The 17,926-nt window shown below is 45.1% G+C and overlaps 1 protein-coding gene across 1 annotated transcript in view; it reads left to right on the top strand.

Annotated features, from left to right (window-relative positions):
* Positions 1 to 17,926, top strand: part of sez6b (seizure related 6 homolog b) — a 205,617-nt gene that overhangs the window by 155,528 nt on the left and 32,163 nt on the right. The window contains exon 5 of the mRNA XM_088906912.1: positions 17,124 to 17,309. Within this exon, the coding sequence (XP_088763038.1) occupies positions 17,124 to 17,309 (186 nt within the window). The remainder of the gene's footprint in view (positions 1 to 17,123; positions 17,310 to 17,926) is intronic.

Below are 17,926 nucleotides of genomic sequence, written 5' to 3' on the forward strand. Positions count from 1 at the left end.
TCTGGTATGTGCTTGTCAAGTTAGACAAACTTAACCCTGCGCTTAATTCTCACAGTTACACAAACTGTGGTTCAAGAAAAAAATAATTGTTCTGTTTCCTGTGGGGGTGATTACTATTTTGAAGGCTCCTCTGCTGCATTAAGTGGTCTTTTTGTAAATAAAATCACACATTTTACCAAAAAAACAAATATTTTGCTGTGTTGCATTCAATTTTCTTCCTGACTGGATGCATCTCCTCTCTAGCACTTTCTGAGCAGTGCCAGTTTATTGGGTAACAGGCAGAGATGTTACCTCTTCCTCCCTGTGGTGGTGACTGGCCTGCGTTACCCTGGTTATACAAACATCCTTTAGATAAGTTCAGAGGAGGAAGCGACTCGCTGGCAGAGGGGTGGAAGGGAGGGTCTGTTTGACAGCTACAAGCGCCCAGTCTCCCAGGAGGCCCTGGGCTGTCACTCAGGCTGATGGCTCAGTCCTGTCAGGCACAGCTGTTGGTGTCACCCCGCGTATCAGGTAGTTGAACGGCCAGCCCATCGGGGAAGTGGAGCAGTGCTGTTTCCTATTCCCAGAGCTTGTCTTCATCTTGTTGCAGCAGGGTGGGAGGTTTCTCTGGGAATTCTGGAGGGTTCCTAAGGACAGAAAAATCCCAAAAGGTCTTATGACTACGTATGTCAAAAGATGGCCATTAAATCTTTTTTTTCCCCCTCTAAGTTTTTCTCCCCTCTCTTACAAATCACACACAGGCAGGGACACACCCATAGTTTCCTTGCAGTTTCCTTGCAAGCCTAGTTCCTGTGAGTCTACTGAACACTCACCAGGGCACATGTATCTCATTCCTGAGGCTTTTTAAGCACCGGGAGCAGGTTCTGCTAGTAAAAGAGCCAGCTTCTTCTTCTGGTCCTCTGAACTGCATAAGGTGCTGGATTCTAGTTCTGGGTTTTCAGGTTTGCATCAGTTTTGTAGATTCTTTCATCCCTTCCAAGATCTGGAATTGCTTCTCCTGGAAAAGCAATCCTCAAACGGGAATTATCCTAGAATATCAACACAATATACATGCAGGATTGGTTAACTGAGCCCACATACAGTATGAGCCCAGAGGCCATGTTCCTTGTGTCCTTATAATTAGCATCATTGCTACCATTACCGTTAACAATCGTTAATCAATTAAATAAACATTAAGCAATAAATAAACAGAAAGCTGGGTTGCACTGAAAACCACAAGTTTCTGTGCACCCTATAGCAATGGCTTTCTCCCCCAGTGCAGAGAAGTTACAGTATGTACGCAGTGGCCTGGAAACGTTATGGAGTTGACCAGCACCGTGGCCTCCTGCACTCAGATCTGTCCAAGCATTCTTGTTCATTTGGCTGGTTTGATGTTGCAGTTTTCTGTACAAATAAACTTCGAATGGATTACAGAAATGCTCCGTTTTTTGTCAGCGCAGTGACACGGTAGCTCAGCTAACAGTTGCTGACAGTGCTAACGTGCCATAATAATTGCCCCTGAATTCAACAGAAAAGGCCTTTGACTGCATGCCTGTTTAAAGTTTAAATAAGCAACAGCGCACCTTGTCCATTAACATCAGGCAGGCCCCGTGCTTGACTAATAACCTCCCTCCTCGTACAGCTTGTGCTGTTTTAATAAAGTCAGCAAAAACAAAAGAGCAGATGTTAAAGTGCGCAACAGTGTTTTGTTAATTAAAAATGAAATTAATGACTTCAGGTGTGAACCACATCTAGAAACCCAGCGATTATCCCACAGCACACATCATAAAGAGTGGGGCTCACATTACTGAGCTTCCTAGCCACCTTGGGGGATGAGGGAGGGGGAAGCTAGATAGAGGATAATGGCAGTTTGCTCACGAGTATTAGCTAGTATTATCACGAGTAATAGAGTGTTAGCTCTATTTATCTTTCTTTTGGAAGAAGTGTTCTCAAATGCAGGAAGCCACCATCTGAATCCTCCACCAAAAACTTCTAGCTTTCCCCAAGCAGAGCCTGCAGCAGGAATTGTGCTGATTGTTTAAGAAACTTTGCATATTTCAAAAAGCTTGTACTTGGAATAGTTTTTTTTACATATAAAAGGCTCCATGTTTCAGATGAGACGTAAAACTGAGGTCCTGAATCTCCATAGTTATTAAAAATCCCAGGGTGTTTCTCAAAAAGAGTAAGGGTGTTACCTGGTTGTCCTGGCCAAATTTCCTTCTGGCCTTTACCAATCATGGCCTCCGAATAATCCCCATCTCTGAACTGGCGTCTTCACCCTGCTCTCCTCCCCACTGAGAGCTGGTGTGTGGGGAGAGTACTGGAGCACTATGACTTCTGTTGCATCATACAGGTGGCAGCTACACACTGATGGAGGGGAGTCCCAATTACCTGTAAAGAGCTTTGAGTGGAGTGTCCATAATAATGTCCTTGTTTGCAGGCCTAATATCTTCCAGTTGAAATAATAATGATAATAAAGACCACTAATAATGACCGATTTGAATGGGGGGTTTGCACACAGAAATGCATATACAGTTTGTGACGCACACAAAGAGAAGCAGAGTGCTTTTTACAGTCATAGGAAAGTCCTCAGATCTGCGCTCCTGCTCACACATAAACGCATTCACTCCTGCAAACAGTTTTATTATCCAATTCTGAGCCGAGTTCATTTTAGCTTATCACAAAGTGAGACCGTTGCAATGCCAGGAGAACAGTTTTATGTGGTAATTTTGCCTTTCTAATGAATCAGTCTGGTCTGCGTGCAGGCCGCTGTCTGGGGTGAGAGTGGGCAGACCAGCAGTGATCCTGCCTGTGTTGCCAGTAAAAAGCGAGCTGAGCGTGTTCGTGCTCAGCAGCCCCTCGAAGGAAGGACCGCAGAGACCGAGGCCCTCTCATTTCTGAGGGTGAGGAAGCCAAACAGATGGCATTTCAATCTGAGCCCTGCTCCACATCTCCACAAACCGCAGGCAGGACTTCAGACTTTATAGTACTGGGCACCTCTTAATTGCAGAGTAATAGCTCTGGAAGTCTGCATTCATCAGAGCACAGACGACAATCTGTTCCACCTTCTGCTCCAGGAGGGGCAGAGCTGCTGTGGTCAGAATGGCCTAGTGTGAAAGGGAGCCTGCAGCAAGAAACAGGACAGTAACTGGACTGCAAATAAACAATTCGCTAAGCGCCCTTATTTACAGTAGTAAGAAAATACAAGCAGTTGAAAGCCAAAGACATAAGAAGCTCTGTGAGGTGGGAAATACCAGGATGGAGAAAGCAGCATGGTGGGCTAGTCCTCACACCAAACTAATTGTCACCCTGTCAGATCCCTTCTCACTGCAGTATTCTGTCGAGAAAGGTTAAATACTAGAGCAGCTCAATTCTCACCCCTGTATCTGATTGAGAGAGGCAAGCACTAGACGAGACCACTTCTCACCGCAATCCTCTGCTGTCCAGAGGAGAGTCCAGTTCTCCGCCTTGCCTTCTGTCGGGAGAAGTTCAATATCGGGTCGGGTCGATTCAATTCCTGCCAGGTGGGGGCGAGTGTTAGGGAAGTCCAATTTTCACCCCAGTGTTAACCCACAACAGCAATAGCCCCCAGTAGCTGATAAATACAGTTTGAGATATTTATTTCATGCCCTATGAATAACCATTGCAGTTTCTCACTTCTCCTGATCTGCTTCGTGAATGGGGCTGCTGGTGCAGAATGCTGTATGTTATCTAGGTGGGGCTGCACTTCAGTGCTGGATGAACTGTCACCTCCTCCTGTGTATGTAAAGCCCTCCGTGAGCTTATGTAAATGCATGTAAAATGCAAGGAATTATGATTGTTGTTGTGTATCGTTTGCTACATATAACTTAGTGCATCAAAAACAAATTTCTCCATGATTGTGCTGCTTCATGAACATCTCTTTGTTACGTTGTTGTAACAGTGTATCCATTGAGCCTTCGTTAGAATTTTGTGTTGAAAGACTGAAGGTATAGATACTTTTGTTATTCTTAGACGTACTGTAGGTTACTGTAGAATAACTGCACAAGCTCTTTGCTGCCACCTGTTGAGTGGTTTGTTGCCCATTTTATTGCACTTGCATCTGACATTTTAAGTCGATGTATGTGAGAAAATGAAGGAGCTTTTCACGCAGATGAAAGAGAGAAGGGATGAATACTCGGAAACTGTTAAGAAACTGGCGGGTGTTTCACCGGTGTCGTAGGAGAGACAGATTTCTGATTTCAGTAAAAGCACATCAGAGTGAGGAGATAGCTTGTCAAGTGTCTGATGGCAGTGTGACTGTGACAAGCTGCATTTGAGTGTCTCTTTACCGCCATCTAATCCTCTGACAGCATGACCTATATGCTCAAGCACTGTGTCCCCGTGTTTAAGAAAGATGCACTTCACAGGCTTGGGGACACACATTCCTCCATTTCCCCTCATTCCTCCACCCAGAGCCACCCAGAGCCCAGAGGGAAGATTTGTAATGAAAGCGGGGGCAATGCCTCAGCATGCACTGTAGAACTGTACAGCAGACCGCAGTTAAAGAACAATTGTTGAAGCAGTTTGGTGGAAATTGTATTTCCTCTGTTGTCACTGTGTAACTGATAGGTGGAGGGTGATTTATCTACCTCACAAATTTTTCTTCATGTACACTGCCGTATAAAACTCTAAAACAATCAGGTATATGTTTGTTATGAGCATCACGGATTTAATTTAAAGTCCCACTAGTATTCTCTGCCATTTGAAAAGCTTAGTTTGGGTCATAAGAAACTAAGCTTGTCCTTTAAGCAATCTTTAATTTACATTGATCAGACTCTTCACAAACTTCAAGGTCAACTACACATGAGCAAGCGGTAGGAAGCGTACTAGTAGCTCAGGAGTGTGTGTAAGGAAGTTTCCATTCCAACGTAATGTTCTATCAACTAAAACTAACAAACAGAACCTAACAAACGTTTTACTGCAGGCTTTGACGCCTTTATTGCAATGATATAAACATATTTGTCTTGGCGGACATGATTACATGTGCAGCATAACAACATGTTTTAACAAGGTTGTATTGTCCTCGAAAAACATACAGTTGCAATTCCTTTCAGGTGTGAATCACTCAATTGTAATGATGTGGTGGCCAGGTGTGGCATAAATATGGTTTTGATTGCCCATGCCTATTGTTGATAATCATGCTTACTGTGGAGGGATCTGGTACAGTATACAGTATAGGGTAACAATGGCACGTTAATAGTTGCGGTGTAAATTCATTACTTTACCAAGTTAAATGGTGGTAAATATGCAGCCTGCTTGAACTCCCATGTCCGCTTATTAAATCAGTGATCCAAAAAGTCCATAAAGATTGTTTTCATTTCAGACCAGCAGTTCATTCTCTCCAAGGGGCGCACAATTTATTCTAATAATCCAGGAGGTGACTCCGAGGCTAAGGGGATATTTCGTGGTGGTGGTAGTGGGATTACATTTTTCTCTTTCCTTCAGCTTACGCAACAGCGAAATGTCAAGCATGGGCCTACCACTGCACCATGTCCCTCTCATGTAGGACGTGTTCGTCTGTGGCCTGGTGCTATCACGTAGTGGAATGCTTCATAATCAAGGCTGAACAGCTCTACTGCAGAGTGTACACCTTCAGTTCATCAAGTCGCTCTTGTTTCCTAAATTACTGTTGTTTGAGCGGCTTGTGTACTATTTCTTTATGAGATGTGGATTTGCAGCATTATACTAGTTTCTCTGATTTATAATTGCATTGCTTTGCCAGGTATTGATTGGTTTGTTTTCTCTAATGAAATTACTTTTACTGGTGCCTGGGTCGCATTGGAATAATTCACAGCAGGACGGTCACATTAAAATTGCTGGAATCTACAGTTAAGAATGAAAAAAGATATGAAAGAGATAGCCAGTGAGGAGAAATATCAACAACAAAATCAACAACAGATTTTTGTGTCATGTTTTAGTTGCGATTTCGTTTGGAGAAAGTTGCCAGGGGCTGACGGGTTTTTTTAAAAATTACAGAGGGGTTTTGTTATTTCCATGGGAACTAGAGGCGGACTTCACAGAGTTCCTGAAAGCTGTGGTTAATTATAAATGTCACTGTGACTTTTTCTGTTTATTAATTTTTCTAGCTTTGTAATGATCATTATAGCAGCACAAAGAAAAAACCTCTGAAGGTAAATGACTTTTTTTCATCTCTGGTTCCACATTCTGTGCCTCCTGTCCCACGTCCAGTCCTCCGTGAGAAGTTCTGTGAAACAGCTTGTAATTAAAGACTCTCTCAGAGGAAAACTGAAGACCCACCATTGCGCATTAACCTGTTCTTACTTTGTGTGACCGCCAAGAAATGATCTGATGTCTGGAGCATCTGATCACACAGCAAATGTCTGACAGGATAAGGAACTTGAATTCTCCCGGGACATGTCAGTACTCCCAAGTGTGCAAAGCAATTAAGAGCAGCTCAGATGCAGCAATGTTACATTAAGTGTCTTAAAGGAAATTCCTCCGCTATAAAAACATATGTAAAAGTATGTGAAACCCTGAATTTAATTTACAAAATAAACCCAGTGGACTTCTTCAGTATCAACAGTAAAAACACAAAACTGAGGTCACAAGAGGAAACTACATGAACGTGTGCTTAGATCTGAGAACAGGAAGCTCTTTCTTAACACAAGGGGCTGTGGGAGTGTGGAACATGCTAACTTTCCATGTGTTGAAGTTGAAATTCTGGCTTCTTTCAATCAACAGATGATGAGATCCTTGGATGAATAAGCTGCTATTAATGAAACACTCTCGTTTTTAGCAGTTCTTATGTCATACGTCTTATAATTTACCTTTGCCGTGTTAAATGCACACCATTCCAAGTTTTCTTTCCTTTGTCTTGATTTCCCAAAGTCTGTACACTGATTTCACTCTGCTGTTCTACAGTATTCTATGTTTTCCCCTAGCGAAAATCTCTGGTTTGTTCTTAAAAACATGACTGTGATAATGTCGCCTTTTACTGAGACAGCAGGAGTTTGTTACGTCAGATACCTAACACATTTAAAAAGTAGGGTACCCCCCAGACTCTATACAGCTCTCAGACGGTTGTCCAGACTTTTTTCCAGTCAACATCTCCTGATTCCATGTATTAAAAGATTAATTATCCATCTATAACTAGGCATCTAGTTAATACAGTTTCAGCAGGAGGTGGGAGGAGTGCAGTCTTGTTTGAACACTGACTCAGTGTGCTTTGCAGGTGTTTACAGATCAGTTTTGTATAGCAGACGGAAAGAGAAACACATTAATAACTCAGCAGTGAGAACTTTGTAAAAACCATCTCTCCAAATGTATGTCTTTCAGGCAGCACAGTAGAGTGTATCTTGTCCATTTGCCTTGTGCTGCCTCTTTGCCTGTGGTTGTGCTGTAACCTGCATGATAGTGTTTTACTGAACGTCAGCTCTCTCAGCTACCTGTATTTCTGAATGTATCTATGTTTTGGTGTCACTGATGGGAAAGGAGAGACGAGAACACAGGCACTTATTAACGGGCTGAGAGCAAGAGGCCTTCCTGACTGGCGGTACTCTCTTCCTATGTAGCTGCTTCCAGAATTTTGACAGAAAAGGTTTTCCGTGTTGCTGGGAGACAGAGTATAGAAAGTAAATTAATCAGCAGATTGAAGCTCTTCTGCACTTGACAGTTGTAGTTTTAAGGCTGTTTTTAATTCATGTGCTCAATTTATTTGTATTTTGTTTCCCTTTTTTAATTTATACAAAGTATTAACTTTTTAATTTAATGCCTGTGCCAGAGTTCTTTTTACAGCAGGAGGTAATTAATTTTTTCTCAAATGTGCACCAAAGAGTACAGTGTGTAGGAAAAGTGTGGGCAGCTCTTAAAAATGCTCATTTCATTTGAGAGTCTCTTCAGCCCATGAACTAATCATACCTGAGGCTGGTCGTTAGGATTTTTGTGTAATGTCTCAGGTGGGAGGACTGGGGTGCACCTAGTGATCACTGGCAACTTAATAGATAGAGACAGCAATGCTATACTGCTCTGAAAAAGGTGAACTGAAAAAGGTCTCTGTTAGTAAATCTGCAGTCGGTGCATTATCTGACTTTAGCTGACATTAGTGACTTAGCTGACCCAAAGGGGTCAAGGGTCAATAAGGGTCATCGCAGTGTCAGGAAGGGTTCAGCAGGCATTCAAACGGTGAATATGTATGGAGATCTCTGTTAGCTTCTGGTGTAAAGCTGGATCTATTGCTTTTACACTAGATTTCTTTTTGTATCTCTCGCACCATCTCATTCTTCAAATCCAAAACACGTTTTTAATAACTTGAAGTGCGATCGACCCACGGCCTTTTTGTTATCATCCTTTCATCCTGCTTGCTTGTTAACTCGGTATTCCCCAGCGGGGATGAAATTGGTTAACTGGGGGATCAGGTTGCAAGGTTGAAGCCCCGGAGACACCTGGGCTGGGAGCAATGAAGCTGTCTGCCCCTTGACCACCACCACCACCTGACACCTCCTGGTGTTGCATCCCAGCTGAGCCAAGAAGTTGGTTTTTCATCAGCTTTGGAGATCTCGAGTCACTTATGGAACACTGAATGGGAAACCATCAACACTTCTAAGAGGTGGCAACAGAGAACTCACATGAGTCGGATCGTTAATTTGATTAAGGAGTTGATTACAGAACCAGCCCCCTCCGTGGGGAAGATGACAAGCAGAAGGTTGCGTCCCCAGGTCCAGGACAAAGAGCCCCAGCTCTGGAGCATCACGAGTGTAATGCATGCGATTCCTGCTCTGTGCGCTGTGGTTGAAGGTTCTGCGCGTGCCCCCGCAGGGATCCCCCAGACCTGTGCGGCTCATCTCTTTTATCTTCACATGCCTTCGCTCGCATTGCGCAGGGAAGGTTAATGCGAGGTGGCATGAAACCCGATCCTCAATTGAAAGAGATTTCCCATATGCCTGTCCTTTCAAACCGAGCCGTCACTCGCAATTATCTTCCATGAGGCCTGAAGAGCCTGGCGCTGATACATTCCCTCTGTGTTTGATAATTAATGTCTTAGGCAAAGGGTGGGGGAGGGATGCATTTTTCATCAGGTCATGCAAAATACAGGAGTGTTAATAGACAGATCGTCTGTGCAAGGGAGAAGGTGGCTGGCGTGCTTCGCTCCTGCGTGGCGGAGAGTCGGGTGTCTGCGCTACCCATCTGCGTTCCCCTGTTTGAGAAAGCAGCACGGGCCGAGCTAGCAAGACTGGCAACAGGTGTTTGGCTTGTCTCACAACGTACTACAAAGCAAGTAGCGTAGGACTGATCCAGCGCTTGCATTCTGTTTCAGCAAAAGGACTCCTGCTTTTCAGTCAGCATTGCCTTCATCAGAGTGGGCAGCCTTACGATAAAAAGGAGAAACATGCTCAGATGTACTTCACATGGGGATCTGCATGAACAACAATATGTATTAACGTGTGTCGTATTTGTGCTTTTTCTGGTTACTGACAAAGAAATTAACCATCACTACAGTCCACAGTTTTATATATAAGAACTATACACAGGACACTTGGAGCTCTTGTCTGATTAATGGATTAATAATAAGAACTTTTATGTAACTTTATCTAAGATTATATAATTGACTTTCCCAGCAGCAGGCTTAAGAAAATGCAGCTGTGGTGGTGGCAACAGTATTTTTATCCACTGAATGCACCAAGCCCTAATTTACAGTACCTGCGAGTCCTTTCTCTCTGTATCTCCAGTGAAACATTACCCTTAAACAAAGATCAATAACGCTATCCCTGGGAAAAGAAATTAAACTGGGGGAGCTTTACTACAATGCTGCTGTGATGTATTGATATTGATATGGTTGGGTTAAACACTCAATTGAAATGGTCAACTGCTCAATAAATGCTATTAAGGAAATAACCATAGACCTCTACAAATCCCGTTAATGAAGACTGCTTTGTTTTGACAAGGACTAGCAGGCGGCCTCTACCTGTTTGGAATGCGGCCTTCCTCTTAGGTTATTGTAACTCATTGCCCGTCTGGAAATTGATTCAGGGTGGAGGCGACGCAGCGAGAGAGAAAGAGAGAAAGATTGCTCACGTCCGCTTTTGTCCACATTTCTCACTCCTGGCCCAAAGCTGTCCTGCACATTTCATGCACCGTTAGCCTCTGACACTGCCCCCTATGCAGCTGCCCTTTCAGATTCTTGAACGACTCAGTTCGACCTGCGTTGAAATACACAGCTGGGCTCAGGTACAAAAATGTATTTAGTTGCAGAACGCTGCTTTGCCGCTGCAAATAGGTGAGGAAAAAAGTCAGTAACTTGATTATCTAAAACATATAGGACCTGTAGACCTTGAAACTGTATAATCCTCCATTGTGTTGCAAGATATTTCAGTAGCTTTTTTGTACAGAAACCTGTCATAGCTCCTTACCAGATATTGCAGTTGGTCGCTGCATGCTCTCCTTCTTCCTCCTTGCATTCATCCTTCATGGCTCCTGTGCAAGGCTTGGAGCAGATCAGCCTGAGCTAACTTGACACTGTTGTCCACTCTTGCTGCTCCTCTTGTCCAGGCCCTTCTTTCCTTTTATACTAGCCCCCTGTAGGAAAAGCCCAGTTTCCCAAGCTCTCATACTCTGTCCTTCCTTTAACCTGGGTGCCCATGTTAAAAGTGCGTTGAAGTAATTAAAATGAAACTCGGATATGAACCAAATTCTCATCCTACTCTTCGGAAGGCCAGGAATCAGGGTTTATCTCTGGGCATGAATGTGGGAGAGATGGAGGCACTGAGGAGGTCAAGTTGTCTGATGATGCGTTTCCTGTGAGGCCAAGGGGAACTTGGAGAGGAAGTGACTGCAGGAGACTCTCAACGGTGCTACCTAGGGCTGACCTGAGACCACAACGGTGGTCTTCATCGTACTTCTGAAGACAAGCCCATTGGCGTTGGGTGTGAGATAGGGAAAGTCATGTATGTAATCAGCTCCTTCGTACAAGCAACAAGAAAATTGGCATCCCTGGGATGGGGATATCCATAACTCTTGGATTAAAGAGACAGGCACCATGGTTGGAACCATCCTGGGGTCTCCTTTCTCTTGCATTTTGTCAGGGCTGCACAGATTGAATTCCGCCCAATCACAACTGGGCTCTGCGTATGCAAACCTTCACATTCCGATGATGGAGCAGTGGCAAGGATTGATAAAGCTGATCTCCCTTGGCCTCGTTGCGCTGCATCCTCTCGTAAGCAGGATAGAAGCTTAGCTTATTAGTCCTGGCGCAAGGCTTGCCCCTGGAGGGGCAGGAGGGCAGGGGTTAAGGGCTTTCTGGAGAAAGACATACATTACTGTAGCCTCACTTCTTGCGAGCGCCGCACTTCTTCTCAGGCAAATAATGGGAGACATCAGTTTGGCGTCTTTTGCCTGCAGTTTGGCCGTCTGCTAATCTCCCCGACTCCAGTCGACAAGGCATCATTAGCTGTAATAGCAAAACAATAGCACTTTATGGGCTATAAAGCTGCAAGGCTACAATGGAATGGAAAGAAGGAAGCGTCTGCAATTTGATACCAGTGGGACTGGCTAAACAAAGTCAGCCCCGTGCCCCCTCTGTATTAGTCTAATTGAAATGGATTCGATGATGTAATAATGTTACAATAACAAGCCTGATGCCAGGCTGTGTCCTGCTGGGCTCTTATCGTAGTAATAAACTATAAATAAAATGGATTGCTGAGGGGGCTGTCTTAGCTCTCGCAGGCTGGCTCCTTTGCTCAGCAAGAACAGTTTCATTTTGTGGTAAAATTAGAAAGAGCCTGCAGTTCAGGGGCAGGGAGAGGGTGGGGGGGGGTGTTCCGCACCTTGATTTCGTATCTTTTCTTGCTGTTGTTCCATTGCTGGAAGGAGGACACAACAGCTGGATCATGTAGTCTCACCTTCAGGAAGACCGTGGTTCCCAGCCCTGGTCCAGGAGGAGCACTGAATCGTCAGGTTTTTGTTCCAAATGAGTTCTTACTCGCAGGCTATTTCTTTTTTTTAATTTGAAGCATATTTGCACATTTGCTTTCAGTTCTTTAAAGGTTAAATAGGATTTGTGCTTGGTACCAACACTGCTCCAATTTCAGAACTACCCTGATTCAGGTGTCCTGCTTGCCTGAATTGGATCTTTGCCGAGGGATAAAATGCATTGTGGAAGTGTCTGTTAAGTGTCACTACCACTGCAGGCGTGCCTAATACAGAGTCACCTCCAATTATGGGCGTGTTTTAATACAACGTTGCTTCCTGGTGTGGGCGTGTCTAATACAGTGTTGCTTCCTGGTGTGGGCGTGTCTAATACAGTGTTGCTTCCTGATGTGGGCGTGTCTAATACAGTGTTGCTTCCTGGTGTGGGCGTGTTTTCATACAATGTTGCTTCCTGGTGTGGGTGTATCTAATACGGTGTTAACCCCCCAGTTATGAGCTTGCCTGCCCCATTGCCACTCTAACTGTGGGCTTGTCTTATATACTGTAGTCATTCCTCCTGTGTCAACTGATCACCTTGATCAACTGGTAGGACCTGGTAGTCAGAAATAACAGTAAATACGGAGAGGCCGTGTAAAATTCTGTGACTTGGAAACTTCAGTCGGGACTGACTAAAGAAACTATTTCAGTAAAAATCTAAACAATCAAGCAGATCAGGTTGGTGATCAGGTTGGTCACCACTGCTGCAGGGAGCACAGTCATGTCTTGTGGTACAGACTGTTGTCTTTGGAGGAGAAGTGCATTATACTGTGAAAGGAGAGTAAATTAGGTTGCCCTTTCACATCGTATTAAATGATGCTATCCCCAGGTTCCCACACCTGTCTAAAAGTTTGGCCCAAACTGTCACTTTTTTTTTTGCAGTGTTCCCACCACACCACGTATTTACTTTAAACCGCTTTGATCATGCTTTAACAGGGCAGGCAGATGTCCACAGTAACAGCTGCAGCTTATGCTCAAATAAAGCAGAGCATGTATGAGCACCTGGTGCATGAATCTATTTATAGTGTAAAAGCTGGCACACCGCACAGGAACAGCAGACTAATCTGGTGTCAAGGAGTGCTCAGCAAGAACCAACCTATCATCACCCTCCACCTACTGTATATGAAGCAGCAAGTAAAGATCAGGTTATTCTTTTTAGCATAATTTTGTTTTTAGCATGACTCTGTTGGGATTCGTACCAGGGCCTGCTGATGGTGATGATCCTCTAACCTACCTGCATAGTAAAACATCTACTTTCATGGCCCACATACACAGACGTCTATTTACCCATTAGCCACAGTTCCTTCATCCTGCAGAGCAGTGGTTCCCAACTCTGGTCCTGGTGACCCACACACCTGGTGGGTTTTATTCCAGCTGAGCCCCCAGTAACACAATTAGACCCTTCATTTGAGCTGTTTGTTCCCAGCTCTTAAACGTGCTGGAGCTCTACCCTTTGTACCAAACTTGTGACTTGAAACAAAAACACAAATATTCCAATGAAGCAACTTCTTAGATCAATTCAGCCTTCAATTATCTAATTAAGGCAAGCCAAAGTGAAAACCAACAGGTGTGTGGGTCACAAGGCCAGGATTGGGAACCACTGCTATGGAGGATGATGGTTGGCCAGGAGAAACGACACCCTGCATAGAATCTTAGTCCTTTGAAGATGGATTAGAACTCAGGACAGAAGAGCTGACAGGCTCTCCAATGTACTGTCCATTACACACACAATGATTCAACTAACTGATGCACTCAGTGATGGGATGCCTTTATCCTGAAAAGCTTTCAGCTCATTAGAGGTGCTCTGCATTGAATCCCAGGAGATGTGCTTTTAAGGGTCAATGCATGTTATGGCTCACTCTTTCTTGCGCTGTCTTTGACGGTGCATGAATTTGAGTTGTTTCAACCCAGACACGTTAGCTGATGTCTCACGGCTTTAGTGAAGAAAAAAGTCGGTCCTATTTATCAAGCTCCATCTGCTGCTGAAAAGGAAAACCAGGCAGCACAACGCACCTCCACAGTCAGACACAAACCTAAGCTTTTATTTTCTTTGACAATGTCCCCCACAGTCACCACGGGTCAGGGGCTGCAGCCATGGACACACTGATACCAACCGAAATTCTCAGAAGAGCTGCCCCATCCTGTCGATGAAGGGAACACTGCTCGTTAAGACAAAAGCCCTAGACATTGTTCGACACAAAAGCTACGTGAAGCTGTCACAGAGTCTCCCTTAGCTCATATTAAAAATTAAGAAATAAAATACTGCCATCATTACAGAGTGACAGTAAAAACACTCCCACAACATAGTGTTACAGTGATTGATCTCATAAGATTGCAGCTGTTGATGTGCGAGAGAACTATATTAACAGATCAGAACTGCACTCTTAATGGCACAGTGATAAATATGCCTTTGAGTGTATATTTCTGCATTATACAGTGCAAGCTTCCAGTATAAGTTAAGGTCTGTGATTGATGATCTTCGAATTTCTCTGAAATTTACTAAAAGCTCTTCAGTGTCTCTTAATACATGGTTAAGTGAGTGAAGGGCATACTTTGAGAGCAATGATTTAAAAATTAATCCAAAGGCATTGCTGATCCACAGCACTTACTAGCAAAACATATTTCATTGCAGAAGAACTGTGCTTTATACCTCCGTGTGTTGATATAATAGTTGTGAAAAGGTCCTGGATTTTCCATCTCATGCTGCAGAGTAATTGAGATAAGTCTGGTCAAAGGTTTTGATGAATCACTCAGTTCACCACGGTAAGGGAGTTTCATGTTTCTGGAAAAGCACTGGTGACCCAAAACTACATGGTATTGTATTGCACTGAGTACTGAATACACACACAAACTGTCAGCATATTCTGTTCAGTTGCGTTTCTAAATTATTGAAGAGACACCATAACAAAAAAAAGCACAGCTAAGCATGTCTATTCTGACAACTCCCACCTTTTTACCTTTAAGTTGAGTTCTCAGGAAATCTGTGCACATACAAACCCAGGATGACAGCTGTGTCAAGGTCCAGGTGTCCTCCTGGCCTTATTTTAACACTTTTTTAACACAGTGTAAGGAAGCAAAAGGCTATAAGAACAATGTACCATTTACTACCTAATACTGCATCCACAACTACTGTTTCCATGCACGAATTCTGCAGCAACTGTTTTCAGTGGCCATCAAACACTTCTGCGTGTGAGACGTGTGTTACCACGATGGCTTCATGTGTGGGTCCAGGATGGGATGGATTCACACCAGCTTTTGCAGAGCTGTCTTGCCCTTTGATTCTTCTCTCTCTGACAGGCGCTTTTTTTCACCTTCCACTCTTTGGCTCGTTAACCAGTTATTGGATGCTGGGGAGCGCACCTTAACTTCCTTCTTAAAACGTTACCAACTGTACACAAACCTGAACATTTATGGTGTAGGTATTTTTAAGTCATTAATTTAATGAGTTTTAACTGAGCGCCGGAATGAAAGTCAAGGCTTATGAAGAAGGCTTGAAGGCATGTTAAAATGGAAGTGCTGCCATTTTGTCAGTCACTTTAAAGTCCGGGGCACTCGCTGGGTAGGTCTTGTCAGACTCGTTATGGTTCTTAGACTCGTTTCAAACGTGTCCAGGTAGGTGCAGTATCTCACTCACAGCCTAATTAGCGAGGCTGAAAATAAAGCAAGAGTGAGCCCTTATTCATACTCGGTGATCAGTCAGCAATGAATAAACGTCTAGCAATGTAGCCGCAAAGCACGAGATTTGTGAAGAGCTAGGATGTCACCAGCGAAGGTGAAAAGCGAGCCTTGGAGGAGGTTAGCAGATGCTATAATTAGTGCTGCCTGATGATCACAGGCGTGCACTGGCCCTGATGTTGCAGCAGCCGAGCCGAGCCTGCCGCGTGTGTCCAGAACTCGGGCTGTGAGCCAGAAAAGAAGGAAGCGGATCAGCTGTAGGATGTTTTTTTTTTTTTCCCCCGTACAACCTGCTGTAAAGGCTCTCGACGTGATCTGCTGCTGCGGTATATGTCCAACTCGCGGGGTCCTTGTGTGAGCGCAAGCGAGAGGTGGGCTGCCGTGGAGCTGAGCAGAGAGGAGCCCTCCTCTGTGAGCCGCCGCAACTCCAGGGCGCCGTCTGCAGGTCCTGTGGCAAGAATGTCAGCGTGGCCGGGCCGCTGTCGGACAATTACCGTCACGTCGGGTGTGCGCATCACGACAATACAGAAACAAGTGTCGCGCCCGAAGAAGGCTCCACAGCCGAAACGTTGTGTTTCCTTTCTTCTCTTTTCAGCCTGGAACAAACCTTTACTTGTTCCTTTGCAGCCTCCGCATGCTGACGCAGCTCCCTACTGGAACTACTTCGGCCCACTTCTCTGCCTTCCGCGAAATCTTTTGCTAGATCTCTTCGTCGTCCCTGCCCCTCCTCTCACCACCCGAACTAGCGAGATTCTGCTCCGCACGTCCTGTCGCACGCCGTGCAGTCAGAGGGAGAGGCAGCTGGCTCCCCTGGCAGGGAAGGAAGCAGGTTTCATAGCTCCCATTAGGGACGCGCCACGCATAATTTATCATCCCGCGCAACTAATGAGTGCCACCATACATCCCACCTGTCAGAACCCATCCCAGGGCCGTGACAAGACCCCCGTTACGCGTTTCTGCTAATTCATCTTCCTTTGGCGGGGGATAGCGACTGCTTGACGGCAGCTCATGTGCGGGGATGTCCCCGTCCTCGTGCCTCTGGGGGGGGAGACGCGCGGTCTCCAGAGACAGCGAGGTGGCTGCCGAGGAGCTCGGCGACGAGGGTATAAATAGCAGTCAGCTCTGCTCTTCAGGGGGTTCACCCCCGTGATCAAAAAAAAAGAGGGGAAGTTCACTTCCAAAGTGAGTGTAAAGAGTCTTCGTCGTTAGGTTGGCGTCTTGACGAACGGGAGTCGTCCGCCTTCACAAACTCGAAGTCAGAGCTTTCACAGAGGCGGCAATGTCTGTGGCAAGGCCTAGGCCAGACTGAGCCATACTCTTTTGGACAGAGAGGACAGTTCAGCGCTGTGCTTTGGAAGAATAGTATGCTTGGGTCCAGAGCTTGATGTTGAAGAGCATGGTGAACCCCTTCCTACTAAATCCTGTTTTTGCCTTTGCAATGAATTGACCCGGGAAGCCTGCAGCTCTTTCTGTTGTGGATTAGCCCATACTAACCTACTCATTTTCTTTTCCCTCCTGCTCTCCCCCAGCCTACATGCTGAGCTGTGCCTTCCCGCAGCGGCCGGCCTACGGCGACGTGTCGGTGACCAGCCTGCATGCCGGGGGCGAGGCCTTTTTCTACTGCTACACCGGCTACCAGCTGCAGGGCCCGGCCACGCTCACCTGCCGCAACGCCACCACCCCCTACTGGAGCGGCAAGGAGCCGCAGTGCCTGGGCAAGTATCAGGAGCCAGCAGAGGCCTTGACACTGAGGAAGGAGTTAGCGTTCCAGAATCCATCATCAGCCCCTTCCCAAATTCCCATGCAAACAGCCACCCAGCCTCCTCCGCCTCCCTAAACGCCCTCCTGTCTGCAGGGCCCCCACCCTGGAGCCTTCATAGGCAGCTCGATTTGTCCATGAATACGGACGTGAAAAATGTGCCGCGTGTCTGCAAGTAGCATTTAAGCAAATTTTCCTATTAAAGCGTTCGGAGCTGAGCTGCGATAAAAGTAAGGTGATGATCGGGAAGATGTATGTTTTAGGCCATAAACAGTGGGCTTTACACATTTGCAATTTACATTTATGGCCATACACATGACTCCAAAAATGATTGATCACATCCTATATACTGTATGTGTTTCATGTTAATAGTGTGCTTTTTATGCATTCACAACAGATAATCTGTCACAACTCAATCAGTGTCTCTGCAGTGTTATTGTACCAGAATTATGCAAGACTGAATTGATTTTCATGGGAGCAAATAACATGAATTACCTTTAGCTGCCATAAATCTGCTTGGCTTTGAAGTCATATTTCAATGGGGAAGATCTGAGCGCTTTCACAGGGAGCTCT

This window comes from Atractosteus spatula, chromosome 27 (assembly GCF_055471065.1).
Source record: "Atractosteus spatula isolate fAtrSpa1 chromosome 27, fAtrSpa1.hap1, whole genome shotgun sequence".
Lineage (NCBI taxonomy): Eukaryota > Metazoa > Chordata > Actinopteri > Semionotiformes > Lepisosteidae > Atractosteus > Atractosteus spatula.